The 21,195-nt window shown below is 32.9% G+C and overlaps 1 protein-coding gene across 1 annotated transcript; it reads right to left on the bottom strand.

Moving 5' to 3' along the window:
* Positions 1-7,278: 7,278 nt before the first annotated feature.
* On the bottom strand, positions 7,279-8,141 carry LOC118746431 (probable insulin-like peptide 1). Its single transcript, XM_036480285.1, has 2 exons — positions 7,863-8,141; positions 7,279-7,761 (listed from the first exon to the last, which is right to left on the bottom strand). The coding sequence occupies exons 1-2, from the start codon at positions 8,059-8,061 to the stop codon at positions 7,547-7,549; spliced, it is 414 nt and encodes a 137-aa protein (XP_036336178.1). The 5' UTR covers positions 8,062-8,141; the 3' UTR covers positions 7,279-7,546.
* Between the last annotated feature and the right edge of the window lie 13,054 nt (positions 8,142-21,195).

A 21,195-nucleotide genomic window follows, 5' to 3' on the forward strand; every position in this document is an offset into this window, starting at 1 on the left:
GTCAGAACATCCCTGAGACTTTAGTTCCCAAATTGTTCTTCGAGAGAAAGTTCCTTAGAATTTTGTTCCCGTTTTCTTATTCGATGTGTTGTATATAAAAACCGATATTTTCAATACTTCGAATGCATTAAAAATATACAAGAAAATTGAACAATCGGAACTTCGATAAATGTTTAAGCATTAATATACAAATAAGTTCACAAAAAATAAATAAGATTTCAGATTCTTTATAGTCTTAAAACTTTATCCAATGCTTGGTTTTCATTATGTCAAAATTACTTACATCAAAAACTGCAATTAACTGTCTCAACTAACAGCTGTTTATTTGGTGTAAAATGCGCTTTCATTACATTATAAAAACTGAACGAATGTAGGTTACTAATAACAGAAATCTTAACATTTATGCATAGTAAAATTCTGCCAATTATGAAATCGTTATTAAAAACCCAGAGCAATTTAAGTGCAGACCAGGACACTACAACAATTTGTCAAAACCAGGACAAATCCTAGAAGACCAGGACGTCTGGCAGCCCTAGACTTAGTCCAAGCCCAAAGCAACAACAGTTACTAAGAATAAGACAAAGGCGAAGACAAATTCGAGTATGAAGAGGAATGCAACGATGAAGAATAATTCCAAGACAAAAGCGGACACGAATACTAGAATGAAAGCTGCAATCTAAAACGAACATGAATATGTAGATTAAGACGAATATAAATAAGAAGATGGAGACGAATACGGAGACACATACAGAAATTAAAGATAAAGATAAAGTAGGGAAAAGAAAGGAAGACTAAGATCAAGAGAAGGACGAAGACGGCTATAAATAGATAAATAGTTGAGGTATGAACACCGTTAAATACGATGGCGAATGCAACGATCACATAGGAAGCCGGATACGAATGTGAAGATGAATACGGAGAAGATATGAAATCGAAGAAGAATATGAGAATGGAAGCGAATACGAAGTCAAATGAGAATAAGACATCTTACACGAAGCCGATTACGAAGGCGAAGACAAATACAAATACGAAAATGAACACTAAGCGAAGTTAACAAGACGAATATGGACACCGAGGCTAAGACTAAAACTGTCTCGAAAACTATGATGTAGACGAATAGGAATATGAATTTAAATAAATACATAAATTGCTTTCGCATGGCCGAAAAAACATTTCATAAAAGCCATTTGCTCTTCGGTGATGGCATAGAAAGTTGGTTTCCCATTTGTGTCTTAACCCCAAGGCGCACACCGCAAACCGGAGATAAAGTTTGATTAGGCACTTAGCAAATATATGGGCAACAAATACTTAATTTGTTATCTTTAAAGGAACTTTTCAAACTTGTTTAAAATTACAACTTTTCCGCATTACTTTGTACCTCGTTAACCGATTTCTATAATTTCTTAATTTTTTTTAAAGGAAAGGTGGTACCTCAGAGGTAGTCCCATACACATTTAGTTTAGATACGATTATTGGATCATGAATACATTAACGTTACCTTTAAATTTGATAATGGGATTTGAAGTCGGTTTCGTTTTTTGCTTAAAAATTACTTGTTGTCTAAAGTCTTTCTTCCTCTAACTTTCGTTTTCGACTTTCTTAAGGTCGCTTAAAAATTACTTGTACTAAATGTATTGTTTTTTACGCTCGTGTAACTTACATTTTTCTTGTTTATTTATTTTCATCCTTTTCGCTCTCTTACACCAAAAGAAAAGCAAACCTTACTATGTTTGTAAGTGATAACATTAATTTCGTGCTCCTTTTGTCCATCCCAAAATAACTATTTGCGCACCTTTGTTGGCCATATTGTATGTTTTTTTTTTGTTGTTTGTTTTATGTGTGTTGTTCTTACTATTCCGGCAAGGTAGACTTTGTCTTTTTCAATCCTTAACTTATATTTTATTTTTTCTCTTCTCTGGCATTCTGTTCATTATAATTGATTTTACAATTTAACATTAACACAGCAAGTGGAAGGCTGGCGAGCTACGGCAAGTTGGTTCAAAAGAGCCGCACTATCTCATCTAACGTTAGAAACTCAATGGACTTAAACAAGCATACAGACTGTCCCAAAATATTGGGTTTTTACTTTATTAGTATTAGGTATGTATATATCTCACACCAAGCCATGCGGACAATGCTTTTGCTGTCAGTGGGTGGCCCATTACTTTGTCTTTCCAACTGGACTCCGTTAGCTGAACCCGCCAAATCGTCCACCTTATACTGCTTGCCAATTGTGTAATTTTAGTTTTTATTTGTTTCTTTTTTGTGACAATAATGGTAATTATACAACAACAATGACTAAGAAAAACAATGTCAATGGTCAATGTGCGACGCATAATTTTTTATTTGACTACAATTCTTACTTTTTACTACATACATTGCGCCCACCGTTGTTGGAATGTTGGCGCGTGTTACGCGTGTAAACAAAGTTCTGAAACTCTCTATTACTTTTATTTGTATTTTGGGAAATTACGAAGGCTCAAAATAGGCTGTTATTTTTTATGATACGCAAATTGTGTATCGAATTATACGCCCTAAGTTGTTTGGTTGTCTAATAATAAAGCAATTGGTAGCTTTCTAAGTTTTTTTTTTTTTTTAAGAATGCTTTAAAGCAGAAAACTTGCATCAAATTTTGTATTGAGAAGCATCAGTACTCCGAAATAAATGAAAGAAATTTAAAAATTAGCAAAATTGAAAATGCATTCCATTTTGATAATTTCTTCTTCTTGTCGGCACCGTAACCGCCTAAGGGTTTCTATATAGCAGGCCAGTCATTTCTGTTCTGTACCAACTAACGCCAATTGTACATAAATGTCACAAGCCCTTTTCCGCCTAGTCTTTCCAGCGCCGAAGTCTTGCTCTTCATTTGCTACAAACATCTTTATCCGCGTTATATGTTTTCTCTCTATTCGTATGACATTCCCGAGCGATCGGAGCCACTCTGTTTAATTCGCTGCACTATGTCTACATCTTTGAAAAGCTTATGCAATTCCTGAGCAGACACAGGCGCCTTCTCTATTAGCGTTCTTTAAACGTTCACCGCATTCGTCAACAAAAGAAGGAGGTCCCATTTGAGACAAGATTGGTCTTTTTACTGGAGCATTGTTTTACGTGGTGGACAGCCCACAACCAGAAAAAATTCCTTCACTAAAATCGAAGGTTTATGCCAACCTTGCATCTTGACTTTCCTTCAAGAAAGAAATAAACTCACCTACAAATAGCCCATTTCTCAAGAGCCTTTCCTTTTTTCATTTATATGAATATATGTACATACATATGTACATATTAGTGTTGGGCAGAATCGATACTTAAAATAGTAAATACTCGGTTCTGAAAAGAATCGACAGTACTCGATTCTAAAAAGGATCGATTCTGAGTACTAAGAAGTACTCAGCACTCAGATACTTGTACTCAGAATCGATACTTGTATTCAAAATCGATACTTGTACTCAGAATGGATACTTGTGCTCAGAATGGATACCAATACTTAGAATCAATACCTGTACTCAGAATCGATACTTGTGTACTCAGTAGCGAGTCGCTACCAGCGATACTTGTACTCAGTATTGATTCTTGCACTAAGAATCGTTACTAGCACATAGTATTTTTACGTGTTTTGTCGAGGAGCTCAGAATCCGAAACGGAATCTAGTTATATGTATTTGTCTTGCAAGTGATTAAGTCAGTTCAGTGCGTTCTACGCGAATTCAAATTATTTTATTTAAAGCATTCTATTGCGGGTACACATACTTATGTATATACATAGGAGTTATGGCAAAAATATATATCTGGCTATACGCTCAACAATTTTATATGTAAATATCTTAAAGCTTATAAAAATAGGTGACTAGTAGTTACTAACTACAAACTTTTACATAGGTATCTACATAAGTACGAGTATTAGCAAAAAATCAACAAAAAATTTACAGCACTTCTGTTTTGCTTATTAGTTTACATAAATAATACGTTTTAGTTTACAACGAATTGCAGCTATTAATAAAAATTATCATATTAATTTGTTTAGGCGGCAAGCGGTTTCGTCTTTGGTTCGCAATCTGCCCTCTTTTTGAAAAAATTCTTTCAGACGGCAATGAAGTTGATGGATCTAATATGGAATATATTGCTCTTCTAATTCATTTAAGGTAGGAAAATAACTTGTATGCGTTTGCCAAAAATCTATTGGATCGCCCGTTCTTTTTATGTAGGGTAAGTCCAAATATTGCTGCACTGATAGCTCATCAGAAGCTTTTGGACTAGTGATTGTAAAAGATCTAGAAACCTGTAAGTCAAAATGTGACCATATATTACACACTATGTTTGCATCTTCGTCGATTGTGTTCTCTATTGCCGATGTTGACGAAACCACGCTTTGCCTTCTAATGAGAACGGCTTCAACAGATGAACTATTAAACCCAACGGCTTTAAAACGCGGATCAAGATAACAAGCTTTCGACACTATATCATTTGAATACAAATTTCCAAGACGTCGTTCAGTTGCTTCAGTAAGTGCCTCTTTGAGAGATTTTGCGCATATAGTTTCCGGACTTATGTTTTTCATAGCATGTTTTAAACCACTTATTAAAGGAATAACTTGGGATACCGTTGGATATTTTTCACCTGGGGACGTGAAAGATTAGTTGATAGTATACCAAACATTGTGTGCACTTTTTTATACCCGACAGCGGTACTGTTAATGACTCATACAAATTAAGAAGGTGCACTGCATCTTTCAAAATCTTCCATTCATCTCAATCCAGAAATTCCGGTGCAGAAGACAAGCTTGAAATCGCGATTGATAAACCGTCCTGAATTTTAACTAATCTCTCGATCATAACCAAAGAGCTGTTCCACCTGGTGGGGACGTCTTGCTTCACTTTAAATATTGAAAACCCCATCTGCCGCGAATGTCTTTCAATTTTTGGGCAGCTTGCGTGCTATGTTTAAAGTGGCCAACCAACAATTTACATTTGTTTAGGACCTTTTGAAAATCCACACAGGAATTAATTGCGTCATTGATGACTAAGTTGAGAGTGTGCGCCACACAGGGCAGATGTTCCTTCCGAAGGTGAATTTTAATGAAATTTTTTTATATTAAGTTCATTGTCGTAACAAAAACAAAAACCTTCTCAAAAATATTCCACTAGTACGAAATAGTTCGCCGGAGTGCGAACCTTAAACCTCGTTTGTTTCTAATGTATAAGAGCGTAGTTCACCAGAGTAAAAAAACATAGATATTCGTGTTATGTATGACATCGAGGACTCTTATGTCCACATATCCGTGGTCACGCCAACATATTTTACATCCCGCAATATGCTTTTTAACCCTTTCCCTGCATGTGTACAATATATTGTACATCTATCAACATCTTATCAATATTTTTGAAAACAAATTAAACTTTGGCTGCGTTTCTTTATACATTCCGGATAATCCCATTTCACAGCCGGAATAAACAGAATGCGTTGGAAATATACGTCAACGTTTCATCAGGAACGTTCTAAAGAATTAATAAACAAAAAAGTTTATTCCAAACGTTCAGAATGAATAAAGAAATGCAGCCGTTATGAAGACTTGGAATGTCACGAATAGTTTACCTAAATTTCAAAATCGAAAACGTTTTAAAAATATTTTTAGAATTTAATTTAAAAATAGACTATTTTATAAAATTCCAGTGACACGCAAGTTGTGGTAATATATTGTACAAATGAAGGTTGCAGTTAAACAGGCAATTAGGGTAGTTTTTGAACAGCTTGTGCGCTGTTGTTGCAGTAAAGGGTAGGTTTTTGATTTCTTGATCTACTGAAGGCAGAAAAACTGCGAAGGTTTATTAAAATGGGTCATTTGTATTTTATATTGAAATTGTATATGCAATTTTTCAAAATTTCTTTATATAATTCTCTTCTCATGGATAAAATTAAAAGTTTTCAATGCAAATCTTAACTAAATATACTTAAAAAGATATAAAATATTCATTCCAACAAATCTGCAGTAAAATCAATTATTTTGTACATAAATAAGGTAATTTTTAAAGAAATAAAATATTTATTGAGTTTTCTTGAGTGCTTTTACTCCTTTGCGGACTTTTGTACAATATATTGCCCAAATTTGATGTAGCCCTAAAGCTACCCAAAACAACTTTTGAATATTTTTTCTTTACTTTTGGTATTATGAGGCTTTATGAACCTTGTATTTAAGAGGAAAAATTTTTATTTTCATCAGGGACGGATTTGACCGGAAAGGGTTAAGTCTAACACCGATCTAACCGATCTATTATAAATTTAGGTTAGGCAATAGCTTTTCTGACAATTGTTTCCTAGATGGCATGGAATATTCGGCATTCAATGATTATGTGTACTCTGAAACCCGACATTTTCAACGATTGATAATGGTTGAAAGTCTGAAAAAAAAAATTTTAATAGCTTTTGGTTGATGCTGTCTTTTCGTTGCTGTGTGAGGGCAATTGTTTTACTGCATAGCTTTAATTGATGCTAACTTTTTGTAGACAATGGTAGAACACCGTCGCTTTCCAATAAATTAATTTGATCTGCCAATTGTAAGTCATTTAAATTAGTTGCAGTTTTATAATAACTTAATTTACCTGTTATATGAAATTCACCCACAACACTGACTTCATCACCTACTGACTCAGCCCGAACACTTTCTGAAAATACTTATAAATTATAATTTATTCTACATATGTATTTGCACATCAAAAATAAACTTTACCAGAAATTTGTACCGTCGGTTCCTTGGCCTGCTCTTGCCGGCGTCACTGCAAAAATTGCACTGGGTGTAATCGCTGTAAGTGCTTTCTTAAGTTTGTAGTATTTCCATTATGTTTTAAACTTTTTTGCAGATTATGCATTGCGCTTTGTCCTTTGATTTATTAAGAAATTCCAAACGTCTGATCTCTGCGACATTTATTCAGGGGCAGCAACTTACTTTACAAAAACTCGAAAACAAAAAGAGCTTGTTGCGTTCAAACGTGAAAAAGTGCTGCTAAATTCAAATGCGAATAAGACGAAATAAAATAGTTTTGCCAGAAGTAAAATTCCGACTAAAATAAGTTTTGGTATACAAAAATAATCGATTCTTTCGAAAATACCCGATTCTTTAAAGAATCGATACCCAAGTACTCGATTCATTTTAATTAATAACTATCTAAATGCTTTAAATATCATAATATAGTCTGGAAAAATCTGATATAAAACGTATGGTTTTTGCATTATCTTGGAATGCTTGCATATCATTTATTACAAATTGCTACAAAAAAGTGTATATTAAAATATTTTCTAATTTACATATGTAATATATATATATTCCTGCAGATTTAATCCAAGGCGGTCGCTGTGGCGTAATTGTTAACAGTGCCCGCTTCCACTCCGCAGGGCTTGAGTTCAAGCCCTGGTCAAAGCAACATCGCAAAAATATATAGAAACAATGTTTTTTCTTAACAGCGGTCGTCCCTCGGCAGGCAATGGCGAATGGTCAATTTTTAGTGCTGATGTTTGTGGTTATGTTTAATTTTTTGTAAAACTAAGTAATTGAATTAGGTAGGTCGGCAATTTGCGGATAATTCGGTATAGGTGCAGCTTTGCGTACAGCATTCATCATAAATGCCTTTAAAGGACCTCTTCTGGCTACGCGAATGGCGTATTGATATTAACATATTGAACATTTTAGCTAAAAAGGGGTCCACCCTATTGCCGAGGGGAAAACCTTTAAAATTTAGCTCATTCGCTGACTCATAGTCGTCATTGGTTGCTACGGTATTTAAATTTAACAAATATAAATTAATACGAGTATAAAGATGAAGAGATGTGGAAGAAAAAGAGCTGTCGGTCGAATTTGAAAATATTACTTACCAAGTGCTGCCTCCATGTCGGAGTCAGAACGCTTTCGGGATGGATTGATTAACAAGACATTATAGCCATTAATGCAGATTAAATCCAATGCTTGAGCCAGACTATGACCGCAAAATTTCTGTTGTGCAACTGTAGCTTGACACAAAATCGTGGAACTCATAAATAGCCACCAGAATGTTTCAACAGCAGTCGCAGTCATTTGAATTTAAGATTTACACGAAGCTTTCTTACTCTTTACTTCCCTTTTCTACTAATACCAGCTGCGTATTTGAAGCGTTTCGTAAGACTGCATATTGCATGCGAATACTTTCACGTATTTATAGATAGAGTTAATAAATCTGTTGTTTAACTCTATGCATTTTGCTTAAAAAGCGTAGGTTGCAATTCGAACCCTTTGTTTTTAGTTTGGCATGCAGGTTGTATGTAATGGCTGAAAAGCCTATGGGTGCATTGCTGTTGTACATACATACATGCGTGCTTACATACATTTGTATTTGCAGCGCATTCTCGGTTCATTGAAATGTGAACGCGCAGAAATATGTCAGTGTATGTAAACAGGGCCCAATTGCACCAATGACTTATCATTTATCACTTTACAACTTTTGGATAAGCCTTTTTATTGAAAAGTAAAGTTGATAAGTGTTGCACTTTACTTATCATAAAAAACTTATCAATTTTTAAAAAAATGAATAACTGACATGTTTTTTGGATAAGTCGATTTGATAACCATTGCACAGCCAATTTCTTTTGCTTTTCAAATAGAGAACTTTTCCAATAATGTGCTTAGCTAAAATGATTACCGTTTCTCAATGAAAAACGAAAGCTTAGCAAACTCATGTGCGATTTGATAAACATTTTCAATTTATCTTTTTTTTCTTACTATGTCGCGCGCACAAAGCACAGCCAATATATTAGCTGTCTTAAAAATTATTAAGGAAAAAAGTAAGTCCGTATTGACTGTGTATGTTTACATAAATAACAAAATTTTTCTAAATTAAGGATTATTTATTTGGATCTTTCCAAAATAACTCAGTAACAAAAACACAAAAACCACATTGCATTAATTAAATGATTTCCGTACCGGTTAACAAATCATAGTTCCATCAATGCTCCCCGCGTCTTAAGGAAATTCACCAATGTTGAAAAATTTTGTGGCAATATTTTTCGTAAATTCCCGCCAACAAATAGTTTCATCCATCAATTTGTTTATCAGGGCATTTGCCACTCGATGGATTATTGTACATACCGCTAATTTGTGAACCCCACGCATTTGACCAATTCCAGGATGTTGGCTACCATTACCTAATTAGTGCAGAGTCAATAATAATTGCTGTAGCGGACTTAAGCCATTATTACACCCACTGTTATATTGTAGGTCCGCTCCAATTTTTAATACAATTTCTTCAATTTGGCTACGAGATAGCCGAAATTTTTCTACTACATCAAAATCTATACTGTAGCTGATTTTTTCTTTTATGACACGCCTTTTATTATTTGCAGATTTTCCTCCTCTAAAGCACTCGGCACATTACGCGCCTAATCAAAGTAGAGTAATCGTTTCGTCATACCGAAACGAATGCATGACGACTCGACTTCTGTACACTTGCACGCCGTGCATAAGTCACCAGCTAATAAACACTTTCTTCACATAACACATTTTCTGGCCGTTCTTTCGCAACTACGCACTTCCGCAAATATTTCTGCTCCGAAATATTGCATAAACGCTTGTGGTTTAATACAATTTGCACGAATTTTAGCACGAAATCATTCATTTTCAATAACTTTCTATTGAACTGACAAATAAATTTTATCTCCAACACAAAAAAGTAAACAAATGATGATTTCAAAACTACAAGTGCCTTACAATGTTGGACGCTTCGATTCATGAAGCTTTTATGATTAGGCGAAAACAAGATTTTGAATCGTAATGTACAGAGCTTCATTGAAATACATGTGTTCGGCATAAAAGCTTTATACCTTAGTATGCCGAAACGATTACACTACTATAATTAGGAGCTTAATGTGCGGAGTGCCTAATAAATTTAATAGTTCGAATCGAAGCATTTTTTGTGTCAATATTTTATCGAATCACGTGTTAGAGCTTAAGTTTTAGATTGTTAAGGTATAGTTGTATTATCCTTTTACAATAAATAAATAAATAAATTCATTCAGACTGAATAAATGTAACTTATTACTTGTATGTTAGGTAAAATTACTTTCAGCAAAATAATGCTAAAGTTAGCAAAATGAAAGATGATAAGTGATATATACAAATTTTTGGTGCAACGAAATGCTAATAAATTTTGATAATTTGCATAATTATCACTTATCCGCTAAAGCCTTTTCGCTAAGCATTACAAATTTTGGTGCAACGCTTATCTATGATTTTGAGTGATATTTTACTTATCAACACTCATTTGAGTGACTTTTCCTTATCATGTTGGTAAAACACAAAACTTTGCGTAAGTTCGATAATCTGCTAAAATGCTAATGATAATTCGTTGGTGCAATAGGGCCCAGGTAAGCGGATATTTGTGTGAGTGGATTTATATATGCACATATGCATCGAAATTGGAATTAAACTCACCTTGACACTTTTCAACGCAGAACCAAGAATGCACAGACAGTCGTTTTTTATCACAAAGACAACAATAAGAATGCAAGCCAACCTACCTAGCCACACTGTGAAAATAGCCAGCTAAATATATTTCTCACAATACAAAATTTAGTAGCAATAAACAAATAATGTAACTCTAGCGAAAAACATATTTGGTTGCCGAAAGTAAACTCTTTTCTCAGTGTATTTATGCACTGATAGACATGAATAACTGAATAGAAGTACGTATGTAAGTGCATTGTCTATATGTGTGTATGTTAGGGGGCGTCAAAAAATTTTGAGATTTTTCCACCGGAATTATAAAACCTATTATATTTTAATTTTGTCGGAAAAATATTTACATTCACGTGGACTGGACCGATTCGAAAATACCTACAAAGATCGAGTTTTTATAAATAAAAATAGTTATTAAAATGTTATTTTTTCCAAAATATCACCTCGCTTAAACTCTTCTATTATCGAAGGTATTTTTTTAATTTATTTAAAAACTGCTGTAATTATATTTATAAAAACTTAATTTTCGGAAGTATTTTCAAAGCGGTCCAGCTCACTTAAACCTTAATATGTTTCCGAAGTATTTTGACGGATGTAATTCCGATGGAAAAACAATTCCGATATGGAGAGTGATGCAGCGTAATGTATGTCGAAGTATTCAGGTGATAACCGTGATCCACTGCGAAGGCTTTAGTTTCTGCAAATAGTAGCAAAAATCTAGGTGCAGTGTTGTCTCTCTATTGTGTTCGATTATACTGACCCTGCATTGTCTGTAAACATGATTTTTGTAGAGGATACATTTCCCAATCCATTGGGGATACTTTAGTCATAAAGTCCACTGCAACGCCGTCGACAATAAAGATTTTTAGTATGTTCCTTTATCCGTCAGACGTATAGGATTTAGTCTCGAAAATTCAGATTTAGTCCGGAAGATATTGCAGAATATATTGTAAATGTGTGTACGAGAACGATTTCTGACTAAATTCTGTAAATCGGGCGGTTAAAGGAGTGAACTAACTAAAAAGAGATATACAAAAAATATTTTGTTACTGTGCCTGAACGAGTGGTTGCTGATGGTAAAATTTATTGTTGCTTTAAAAATATCTGAGTCATTGAATGTATAACATATGTGTATTACCGTCTAGATAACTCGAAGAAGATGAGACCAGAAAGCAGTTCTGGGAGGGTCAAGAAAATTGTGCTTGACAACTTTAACGTCAGGGTGGGCAAACAAAGCCTAGTTGACATTACTGTCGGAAACTCCAGTCTTTCCAAGCACACCTCCGATGACGTAAATAGGAAGACCTACTTCACTGCGGCACAGAGCATGATGGTGTGACGAAAGTTGGGTTAAAAAAGCAAATCCTCATCGCTCGAATAAATATAAACGAATAAATAGTAGGATTCCTACTCTCAAATTCTTCGTATCGCGGCAGAAGAGGTGAATCAATTGAGCGAATTCATTTATTTCGTTAAACACATTTAATCTTAAATTGCGCAATACAAAGAGAGATTAGTACAAGTAAGTGAATATAAACGACAACTAGGTAACATAGTGGTAAAATGAATGGAGTAACTATGTATATTAAAAACAGAAATTGTTTAAAAGGTAGTAAACTAAATAAAACAATTTATAACCACTCCATTATGCGACTTTATCAGTGAATTATTCAAAGATCAATTTTTTGAAATTGCTTTCACAAAGCGAGTTTTTTAAAAATAGTGGGAGGGAGTTCCAAAGTCTGAGTCCATTAACAAAAACGTCTTGAAGTGTTTAAATAATTAAACTTTGACAATATAAATAACAGGCGTGTATGAAACTGAAAAACTTAAGCTTTTCATATAGATATTCCGGCTAAGCGATACCTAGAGCAAAGCAGAGAGAAAAGATATGTATGTATCAGAGTTGTGAAAAATGCATTAATTTTTTAATGCATAGCATTTTAATGCTAATGTAAAATCCTAATGCATTAATTTTTGAAATATAATGTAAATGAAAATATCAATGCATTGATTCCGAAGAAATAATGGTAATGTTTTTTTTTGCATTAGTATTAACATTTTTAAATTAATGCTGTTGCAGTAATTTATTGCATTAAAAATATAACAAGCATTAAAATCCCATCAACTCATTTTATTAACCGACTTCTAAAAAAGGAGGAGGTTATCAGTTCGTCGGAATCTTTTTTTTTTTTTTTTTTTTTTTTTTTATGTATGTTACCGTATACCGTGTTGCCGTGGAGGGTAGAATTTCGAGGTAAAAAAAGATAGTGACGGAAGTTAGGGCTGGTGTTCCCTATTTCAAGTTCAATGGCATTTGTCGTCAAATAGGTAAACACAAATTGTCAAATGGAACTAAAAAGCGGTTTAGCGGTCGTGTAAATGTGCTGTTAAATTGGCTATCTGTCCGTTTTTGACCCATAATATAATCGGCACGAACATTTAACATACAAATCTAGAAAAGCGCACTGAAGTTGCACACACATTGCTTTTATTAACCGACTTCCAAAAAGGGAGGAGGTTATCAGTTCGTCGGAATATTTTTTTTTTTTTTTTTTTATGTATGTTACCGCATAACTTTGGACCACGTTAACCGATTTCGATAATTCTTTTTGCAACGGAAAGGTAGTGTCTCAGAGGTGGTCCGATACTAATTTGGTTTATATCCGATCATTGAATCATGAAATATATATATATATATATATATATTTTTTAAGTCGGTTTTTTTTTTGCTAAAAATTACTTGTTTTCATAAAACATCTAACAATGATGTTAAAAATGAGTCTCATTGCGAGAGTCGTATCGAAGGAGAGTCGTTTTTCAAGAGTCGAATCGTATCGAAAATTTCATGTCATTGTCTAAAATTTCGACTCGACTAGTGTATTAAAACTGAAAAACTTTGCAGCACTGCATAGTTTTCAATGATTTTCGCTTGTACTTTTTCAGCACGACAGTAGACAATGCCAATGTTGTCGAATTATACAATTTAGCCTAATATTTATAGGACTTACGAAATGAGGCTGAATAATTTTTCTACAAATAAACGTAATAGAATGCAGCTGAAAAAACCATTAGTAATTATTCGCAGTCCTTCCAAAAGAGGTTATTTACTAGAAAAAAATATAAATAATTTTTATTAATGCAAACGAGTAAAATTATTAAAAATTTTAATACATTAAAATTTTTTCATTAGTTTGGATAATTTGATGAAAACAAGTTTCATTAGCATTATATTTTTCAATGCATTGAAATTTTTATTAGCATTAAATTTCAAAAATTAATGCATTCATTTTTACATTAACATTATTGCATTAAGTGCCATTAATGCATTCAAAAATTAATGCATTTTTCTCAACTTTGGTATGTATGTATCTTTTCAAGGAGAATAAAAAGTATCAAAAAGACGAGAGTGCAAGGAACTTGAAATACAAGCAGGCAGAAATGAGTTTCGAAAAAGTTACCAGAAAATAAGCCGATTGAATGGTTTGAAGTCAAGAGATAGTTCCTGTATTTAACTAGAGACAAAAATGGAAATCCTTTGACTTACGCCCAGAGTACACTTATAAAAATTCAACAAACTTTGACAATTACATCCAAAAATTTTAAACTTTTTATTACAAATTTTTAGAAAAATGTTTGATATGCTGTTTTATAGCCCGTTAAATTTTAGTAGGTTAAAGTGTAAATTTTGGAAAGCTAGAAAATCGCGCTGATTTTTGCTATTTTATTTTTTTGCTGACGGTGCTAGGCATTTTCTTCCATATAAAAGTAATTTTCGAGCACACTTTATAGGGGATAAAAGGCCCAACACCGTAATTGGGTGTAATTTTTGAAGTTTGTTGAATTTTTATAATTTTTGTAAGAAGCTTGAAATGTTGATTTACTTGGTGCTGGTTATGTTTTGTGCTAGACTTTTATATAAAAATTATATACATTAAGTAGACAAAAAAAAAATAGCCAACACTGATAAAAATGTCACTTAACTTAATCAGCTGAGCATAAGGGTATACATATACATAACACTATACGCAAGACCTTGGTCGCAAGACGCACGAGCTATGTCGCGGTTTGCCTGGGCAATAGGTAGATAAGAAGATGGAATAAGTACTGTACGAATTTTAAATACCATGGATGTATGTACATACAAATACAACGATTGGTTTGGCTATATAATACGCATACGGATGAGGACGCTCGTTAAAATGATGTCTGGAGTCGGCACGCCTGCAAACGAAAAAGTAAACTAGCCAAGTTGTTTAGTCTCAGCCAAACCGACTAAAGATTTTAACGTCAAATAATCAGAAAAAGTGTTTTTAACAAAAAAAACGGACCATATATGTACATATGTATATAACTTTTACAAATATTTGGACTACAGAGCCAGAGGATCTGAAATACTGCCAGAACCTTTCCCAGTAGGTATGCTTATAGTAAGAACGGTATAGGAATATTGGAGGTATATACATACATTAATTTACAGCCATTTTAGGGCTCTCACCCAAATTATGGCCAAACGTTAGTGACTGTAGTTGCAGTCAATTCTTTACAACGGGTCAAACTTATGACTTTTTGATCAAAAATCATGCTTTAATACATGTCATTTTATGTACATACTATGTACTTATATAAAACGACTTCAAACATAATTCTCGTCTGGGAAGGCCTAAAATAGATTATGCTTATTGTCTCTAGTTGCAGTTTTGCCGGAATCTGTGGCTTAGGGTTTAGAGGTGAGTACTACCACTCCGTAAGGATTAGGTCTGATCTCAGGTCGAAGCAACTTCTAATTAGAAACAGTTTTTTTTTTACAGCGCTTGCCGCTCGGCAATAATTGCCAAACACGCGGGTGTATTTCTGCCATCAAAAAACTTCTCATAAAATCTATCTGCCGTTCGGCGGCTGCGTAAAAACCTAGGTCCCTGTATTTTATATTGTTATAAAATAAATTGAAGGAGAAGCTAGGTCATACACTTAGCAAACATGTAAGAGTATTATATTATTATTTGAAGAAAATTGCAGTTAGGTTGTTCAAAAGTTTTACAAAAATGCTAAGCTAAAACTTTACTCGTTTGCAATTAAGGAAATGATTGACTACTAACGTTTTTTCTGAAAGAGAGCGAGAAAAAATTTTGTTCCCCTGTGGAAGGAAAAATGTTGATCAACCTTGTTTTCAAGATCTGGGCTCCGCAAATAAAATTTTACATTCCTAACGACTAGCAGTATTCAAAAATAATTGAACACCATTCAAAAAATCGTTAGTACCTTTAGCAATTTTCGACTCTACTTTGACCCTACTAGAAGTATCTAATCTATTTAATTTTTTATGAATTTGGGTTTAAGATTTTAATCTAAGATATCAAAAGCCTTTTATTAATGAACATTACACCGTAGAGAAAATATCAAATATTGAAATGACATAAAAAAAATGCCGAAATGCGTAAATTTATTATTGGGTCTTAGATTATGGATTTCACAAGATATTTTCATTTTTATGAAAACAAAAATTCAAAATTTAACAAGGAAAAAAATTACAAACTGTTTGTAATTATTTTTCATTTGTATTAAAGCCAGTTCTTTTGTAAAAACAATCAAGCTACTAACGATGAAAATCGATAGATATATAAACGAATTTTGAATGGTCAATCGAAAATGTGCAATAATGTTTTGTATAAAATAGAAGCAGGAAATAATGTTACTCATACGCCATATCGTACACGGGCGTACTGGTACATGGCGTATGAGTAACATTTTCCATGCTAAAGTTTGGATTTTTTTTTCATTCACAATGCAAACTTAAAACGAAAATATCTTGTGAAAATTTCCTGATCTGGAAAGATGGTATAGAGATCCATAATCTACTACCTAATAAATTAAGTTATGTGTTTTGGCGTTTTATGTGTCATTTTAGCGTCCCTACAGTGTTAAAGGCAGATAATAGGTATTAGATAATAATAATAAATAAAAAACATAAATTAATTTTATTAAAAAAAATATATGTATATACATACATAAGTACATTGTGCAAGTAAATTCTCAACGTGTTTCTTTTTAAATGACGTCATTGCTAAAGGCCTTCCTATGTCAACGAATTACGCTTGATGGTGGAATACAACGTGAGCAGTTTATGCTTGCATGAGAACTGGAGCCAGCTCCCATAACAAAAATAACCTACCTATAGCCGCTGCTGCTGTAACGACGTTGGTGTATACATACATATGTACGGTTTTCCAAGGATGCTCAATTAGTATTTGCTCATCGCCTTTGCTTGTGGGTGCAATGATGAAGTACCAACGAAAGTATATACATACATATGTACTGTGTAAAATGTGTACATACGCATTTCGTATTCGAGTAGGTGTACGTGTAAATTCACAGTGTAAATATGCACACAAGTATTTGCATATAGATACATATATGAATGTAATGTGCATGTGTGAGGTCTGTGAAAAATGTCTCTTCATAATTTATTTTTACAAGCTCCTCCTTCTTTATCAATCTTTTATGCCGCATGCTTTCACGCCATTCAGTCAGTTTTAATAAACATTTCCTTACGGGTTTTTTTCTCGCGCACCCATTAATTTGCATACATTAAGGAGCAGCAGCTAGACGCTCCACAGTGGGGTAATCGAGCCTGGAACTGGATATCAATTCATACGTACATTTAATTAAAAATATTTTGATGCAGTATTTGTATAACTAGGATATTATGGCATTACCAAAGAGCGAAAAACATTAAACTTTAGTTGTAGTTCTTATAAATAATTTGTATTATTAATGATAATTTGTTAAAATCATAATCATCATTAATTACAAACTAAACATCGTGAATATTATTATCATAATTATCCTGATCATTATCTTCATCACTATTTTCATCATCAACATATCACTTTACGGAAGTACTACTTTCAAAAGATTTCTTCATAGAGCAGATTAATTCACCCACGTTGTCAATTAATGTAATAACAACTGATGTTAAATTTTTCACGAAAAAGTGAACATGATTGTCTTTTTAGGTAATTTTTTATATATTAGTTGATTCGAATTGTAAAAATTGTCTATTTAAGCTTAGAAAGTAGTTTAAAATATATAACCTTTAATAAAAACTTCGCTTGCGTCATTGTCGTCGCTATCAACATCTTCATCATCATCATAGTTCTACATAATTAAATATTAAATGTTTTGTTTCATTCGGCAAATTCTCCAAATTGTGCTTGGGGTACTTTTCTTATATTTGATATAACAGGGTCGGAACTGATCAAAAGTCTATTGAATATATCTTCATTCGTCTTTCTTCTGCTGCACTTGCGAGACAAATAGAGAATATTTGTAGGTCTTAAGGTCTTTGTTTCGTGCTTCCAGAGCTTCTAAAGCGTGGGATGTAATCTCTGACCCATGGATGAAATATTTGGGGAGTGTTGGGGGCATTTTGTCATTCTCCATCTATCCGAAACTGTGCTCATTAAAAATAGCATCACTATTATTATTTCTATTCTCTGCACAACACAATACAGTACAACAGTAAACAATAATATTTACATATAAATAATAACAATTAACACTATAACATATCAATTTTCACGGTTTCACATACACCCAAAAACTCATTGGACAAATAAATAACGCCATTCTAAATAAGCGCTAAGGAATGCTCGAGCTGGCTGGTTTAAACTAAGATTAGCCAATCAAATGTCAGCCAGCTGTTAAATTTGATCTAAATTTAAACTGCCACTGCCACCAAGATTTTATTATAAAATTTAATAAACCAAAATTAAATTTTACGAAACTATGCAGATATGTATTTAAATGTATACATATTTATTTAATACTTCCAAGTACTAAAAATTCCGACTTGGAAACAAAACAGTTTTTAGCCTACTTTTGATTTTATACATATGTAAGTATGCACCAAGTAGCTATGCCGAATATAGGGTACAAAAAAATAAATATATGTATATATATAAATAAATAGTAACTAAGCAAACAACGAAGACAATAAAAATATTACTTTCTTGTTTGTGTTGTACTTATTTTGCACTTGTTATAAAGTATATTTTGCTTTGCTGACTTTAAAATGCGCAGCAGCGGCATTATTTTTAACATTTGTAAGGAAACTGCTCCGATAGATGCATTCAACATACCTGCACTAGCGATACCTGCCTTAAAAATTGTGCAACTATTATCAATTGTCAAAAAAAGTATTACGCCTATCTGCACTGGCCTTACAATTACCTAATTTTACATGCATTTATTTATTTTGCTCATCTCGCAGAACAACGAAAATGGCTATAAATTTATGTAGTTATATGGATAACACTGGATCACAAATTTTAATGTGGTCTTTGTTATCTAATGCCTATGTTGAATTGCTCGTTGATTCCGAAAATCGAGGTAATTTTTTTCCTATGGATACGTTTTCGAGATATTTGCAATTTACCGTTATTCACCTTAAAGCAAAAATTGGTTCCTTTTAATCACGTAATATGAGCAGAAAAGCGTGTTACTTAGGTGTACGCGGCGTATTCTTTCGTGCTCAATTTTCATACAAATAATATTTCGCCTTATTATTTGACCACTCATTATTTCGTATTTATCCACCGATTTTCTTCATCAGTTACTTGATTTTTTTTTTTGTAACAGAACAGGCAAATGCAAAAATTTAGCACAGAACCTGTTATTTTTTAAATTTTTCTTCTGTTAAAGTTAGACTTTTTTCATTAAAATATAAAGAACGCTAGAATAATTAATTAATTTGTCAGAAATTATAAGCCCTATCGGAAAGTGATGTACACACGGTTTATGGAGAATTTCATCGGCTTTCATTTGCCGTATTTTATATTAAGATTTTTAAATTGGTCCGTAAGATATACGTGATTAAAAGGAACCAATTTTTGCTTTAAGCTGAATAACGGAAAATTGCAAATATCTCGAAAACGTACCCATAGGAAAAAAATTAGCTCGATTTTCGGAATCCCCGAGCAATCCTACATAGGAATTTGATAGTTGCATTCATAGAACATTTTTGCGTAAGCCAGTGTAATTAGATACCATTCGGTAAAAACGGCGCTTGCAGTAATTTCTACGCGGTAAGTGCTCCTCCATTATTTGGTTTCATCGGGATTCGGATATCTTGCTCATTGAAGTAGTAAAGAAAATTCGCTTATGTGCTTTTTCGGTTAAGTGTACAAGTTTTTCGTGCAAAGAAAGATAAGCAGCAAAGCAAAATATACTGTATTTGGTTTTGTTCTACCTCGAAAATTTCGTATATTTTTCACCAACCATGTTATATGTATGTGTTCTATAAACCGATATACTGAAAAAGTTCGCAGACGTGCCGCAACTTTTTTTTTTACAGAATGCAACTATAATCTCCAAATTATATGTAAATGAAAACATTTTTGCTTGATCCCACCTACTTCAAAACTATATGTCTACGAATATAGTCAAAACCCCCTTGTTTTTATCCTTTCTATAAAAAAATAAAATAAAATACTTAGAACCATAGTAAAAGACAAATAAGATCATTTTGCTTGGAAATATGAAATATTTAATCACGTTTTTCACTTTGCGCACACTCAAAGGAAAAAGTGACGAATTTAAGAGTATATTGCAGGAAAATGGTAAATTCTTGGGAAAGCTTTTGATTGCATGGTGATGTAGAATTTTATCTACATTCATTTGGTACTAAAAACTTCTTTGTACTTTGAAATTCATTTTTTGAATTAATCTCTAATATCGATAACAATTACCCCACTGTGCGCTCATAAGTATCTGCAAGTGCTTACACACACAAGCACGTGTGTAAAACTCCCAGCACATATGCATGCGCACATGCTTAAAGATAATTTTTTTTTTTGAACTTTTGATGCTACTTGGCGTCGATTATCCGCGTAATTTTTACAGTCAATGATCGGGAAGTTTTTTGTTCTTTTCTTGTCCTTAGCTGCATATTGAGAGGATAGAAGGCGCAGGTCGATGAGTTGCTTTCTTGGTTTTACCGATTTTTGAAAATCACTTGCAAACAAATAGTTGGTGACTTCAGTTGAGTGTTGTGCTTCATGGTTTCTAAATACTTGCTTTCTATAAACTAAATTTCACGCAGTAAATTGCAGCCTTGTTTTCTTCATCGTGGTATTTGTAAGTATTGTATACGCTTTCTGTTTAGATGGAGCTAATAAACTTTTCGCAATAGAATTTTAGTGAAGCTGTCATAAAATCTCAATGTTTATTTAATATACTAATAACACACTAAACTTAAGAAGTGTTCTGAGGAAGAAATCTACTTTAATTTTAAAATAAAATAATTTTATTTAAGAGAGGTCTGAGACCAAAAAGTAAAAGCTTATTTTTTTATACCAAATACGATTGCTTGAATGTGGACTCAAAATTTAAGTTTTAAAATGGAAAAAGATTTTTTAATGATTCAATCAAGCAGTTTTTCCCTTCGATTTTAAAATGATATTTTTTATTTGTAAAGTAAATAAGAATTTTCATATAAAATGAATAACGAATCTCTATGGAATTTTCTAATTTTTCGTCTGTTTTACATCTTAGCCTAGAATCTTTCCTAGAGACAATCCTTTTACTTCTATTGTTCATAATTATCTCTCTACGCTTTTAAGTTCGGTTTACGTTGAGACTCCATAAATGCTTTCTAATTCTTGAAGTATTCTCCCATACGTTTTAAGATTTTTTAGTTGAACTTTTAGGGTTTATTCTTTG

This window comes from Rhagoletis pomonella, unplaced genomic scaffold (genome assembly GCF_013731165.1).
Source record: "Rhagoletis pomonella isolate Grant_MI unplaced genomic scaffold, Rhpom_1.0 Rhpom_scaffold_00010, whole genome shotgun sequence".
Taxonomy (NCBI): domain Eukaryota; kingdom Metazoa; phylum Arthropoda; class Insecta; order Diptera; family Tephritidae; genus Rhagoletis; species Rhagoletis pomonella.

Excerpts from the sequence above, each read along its gene's own strand:
- LOC118746431 (XM_036480285.1), bottom strand. The coding sequence starts at position 8,061 with ATGACTGCGACTGCTGTTGAAACATTCTGGTGGCTATTTATGAGTTCC. Across the intron at positions 7,762-7,862 it reads CGACATGGAGGCAGCACTTG|CAACCAATGACGACTATGAG; the intron begins GTAAGTAATATT and ends TAAATACCGTAG.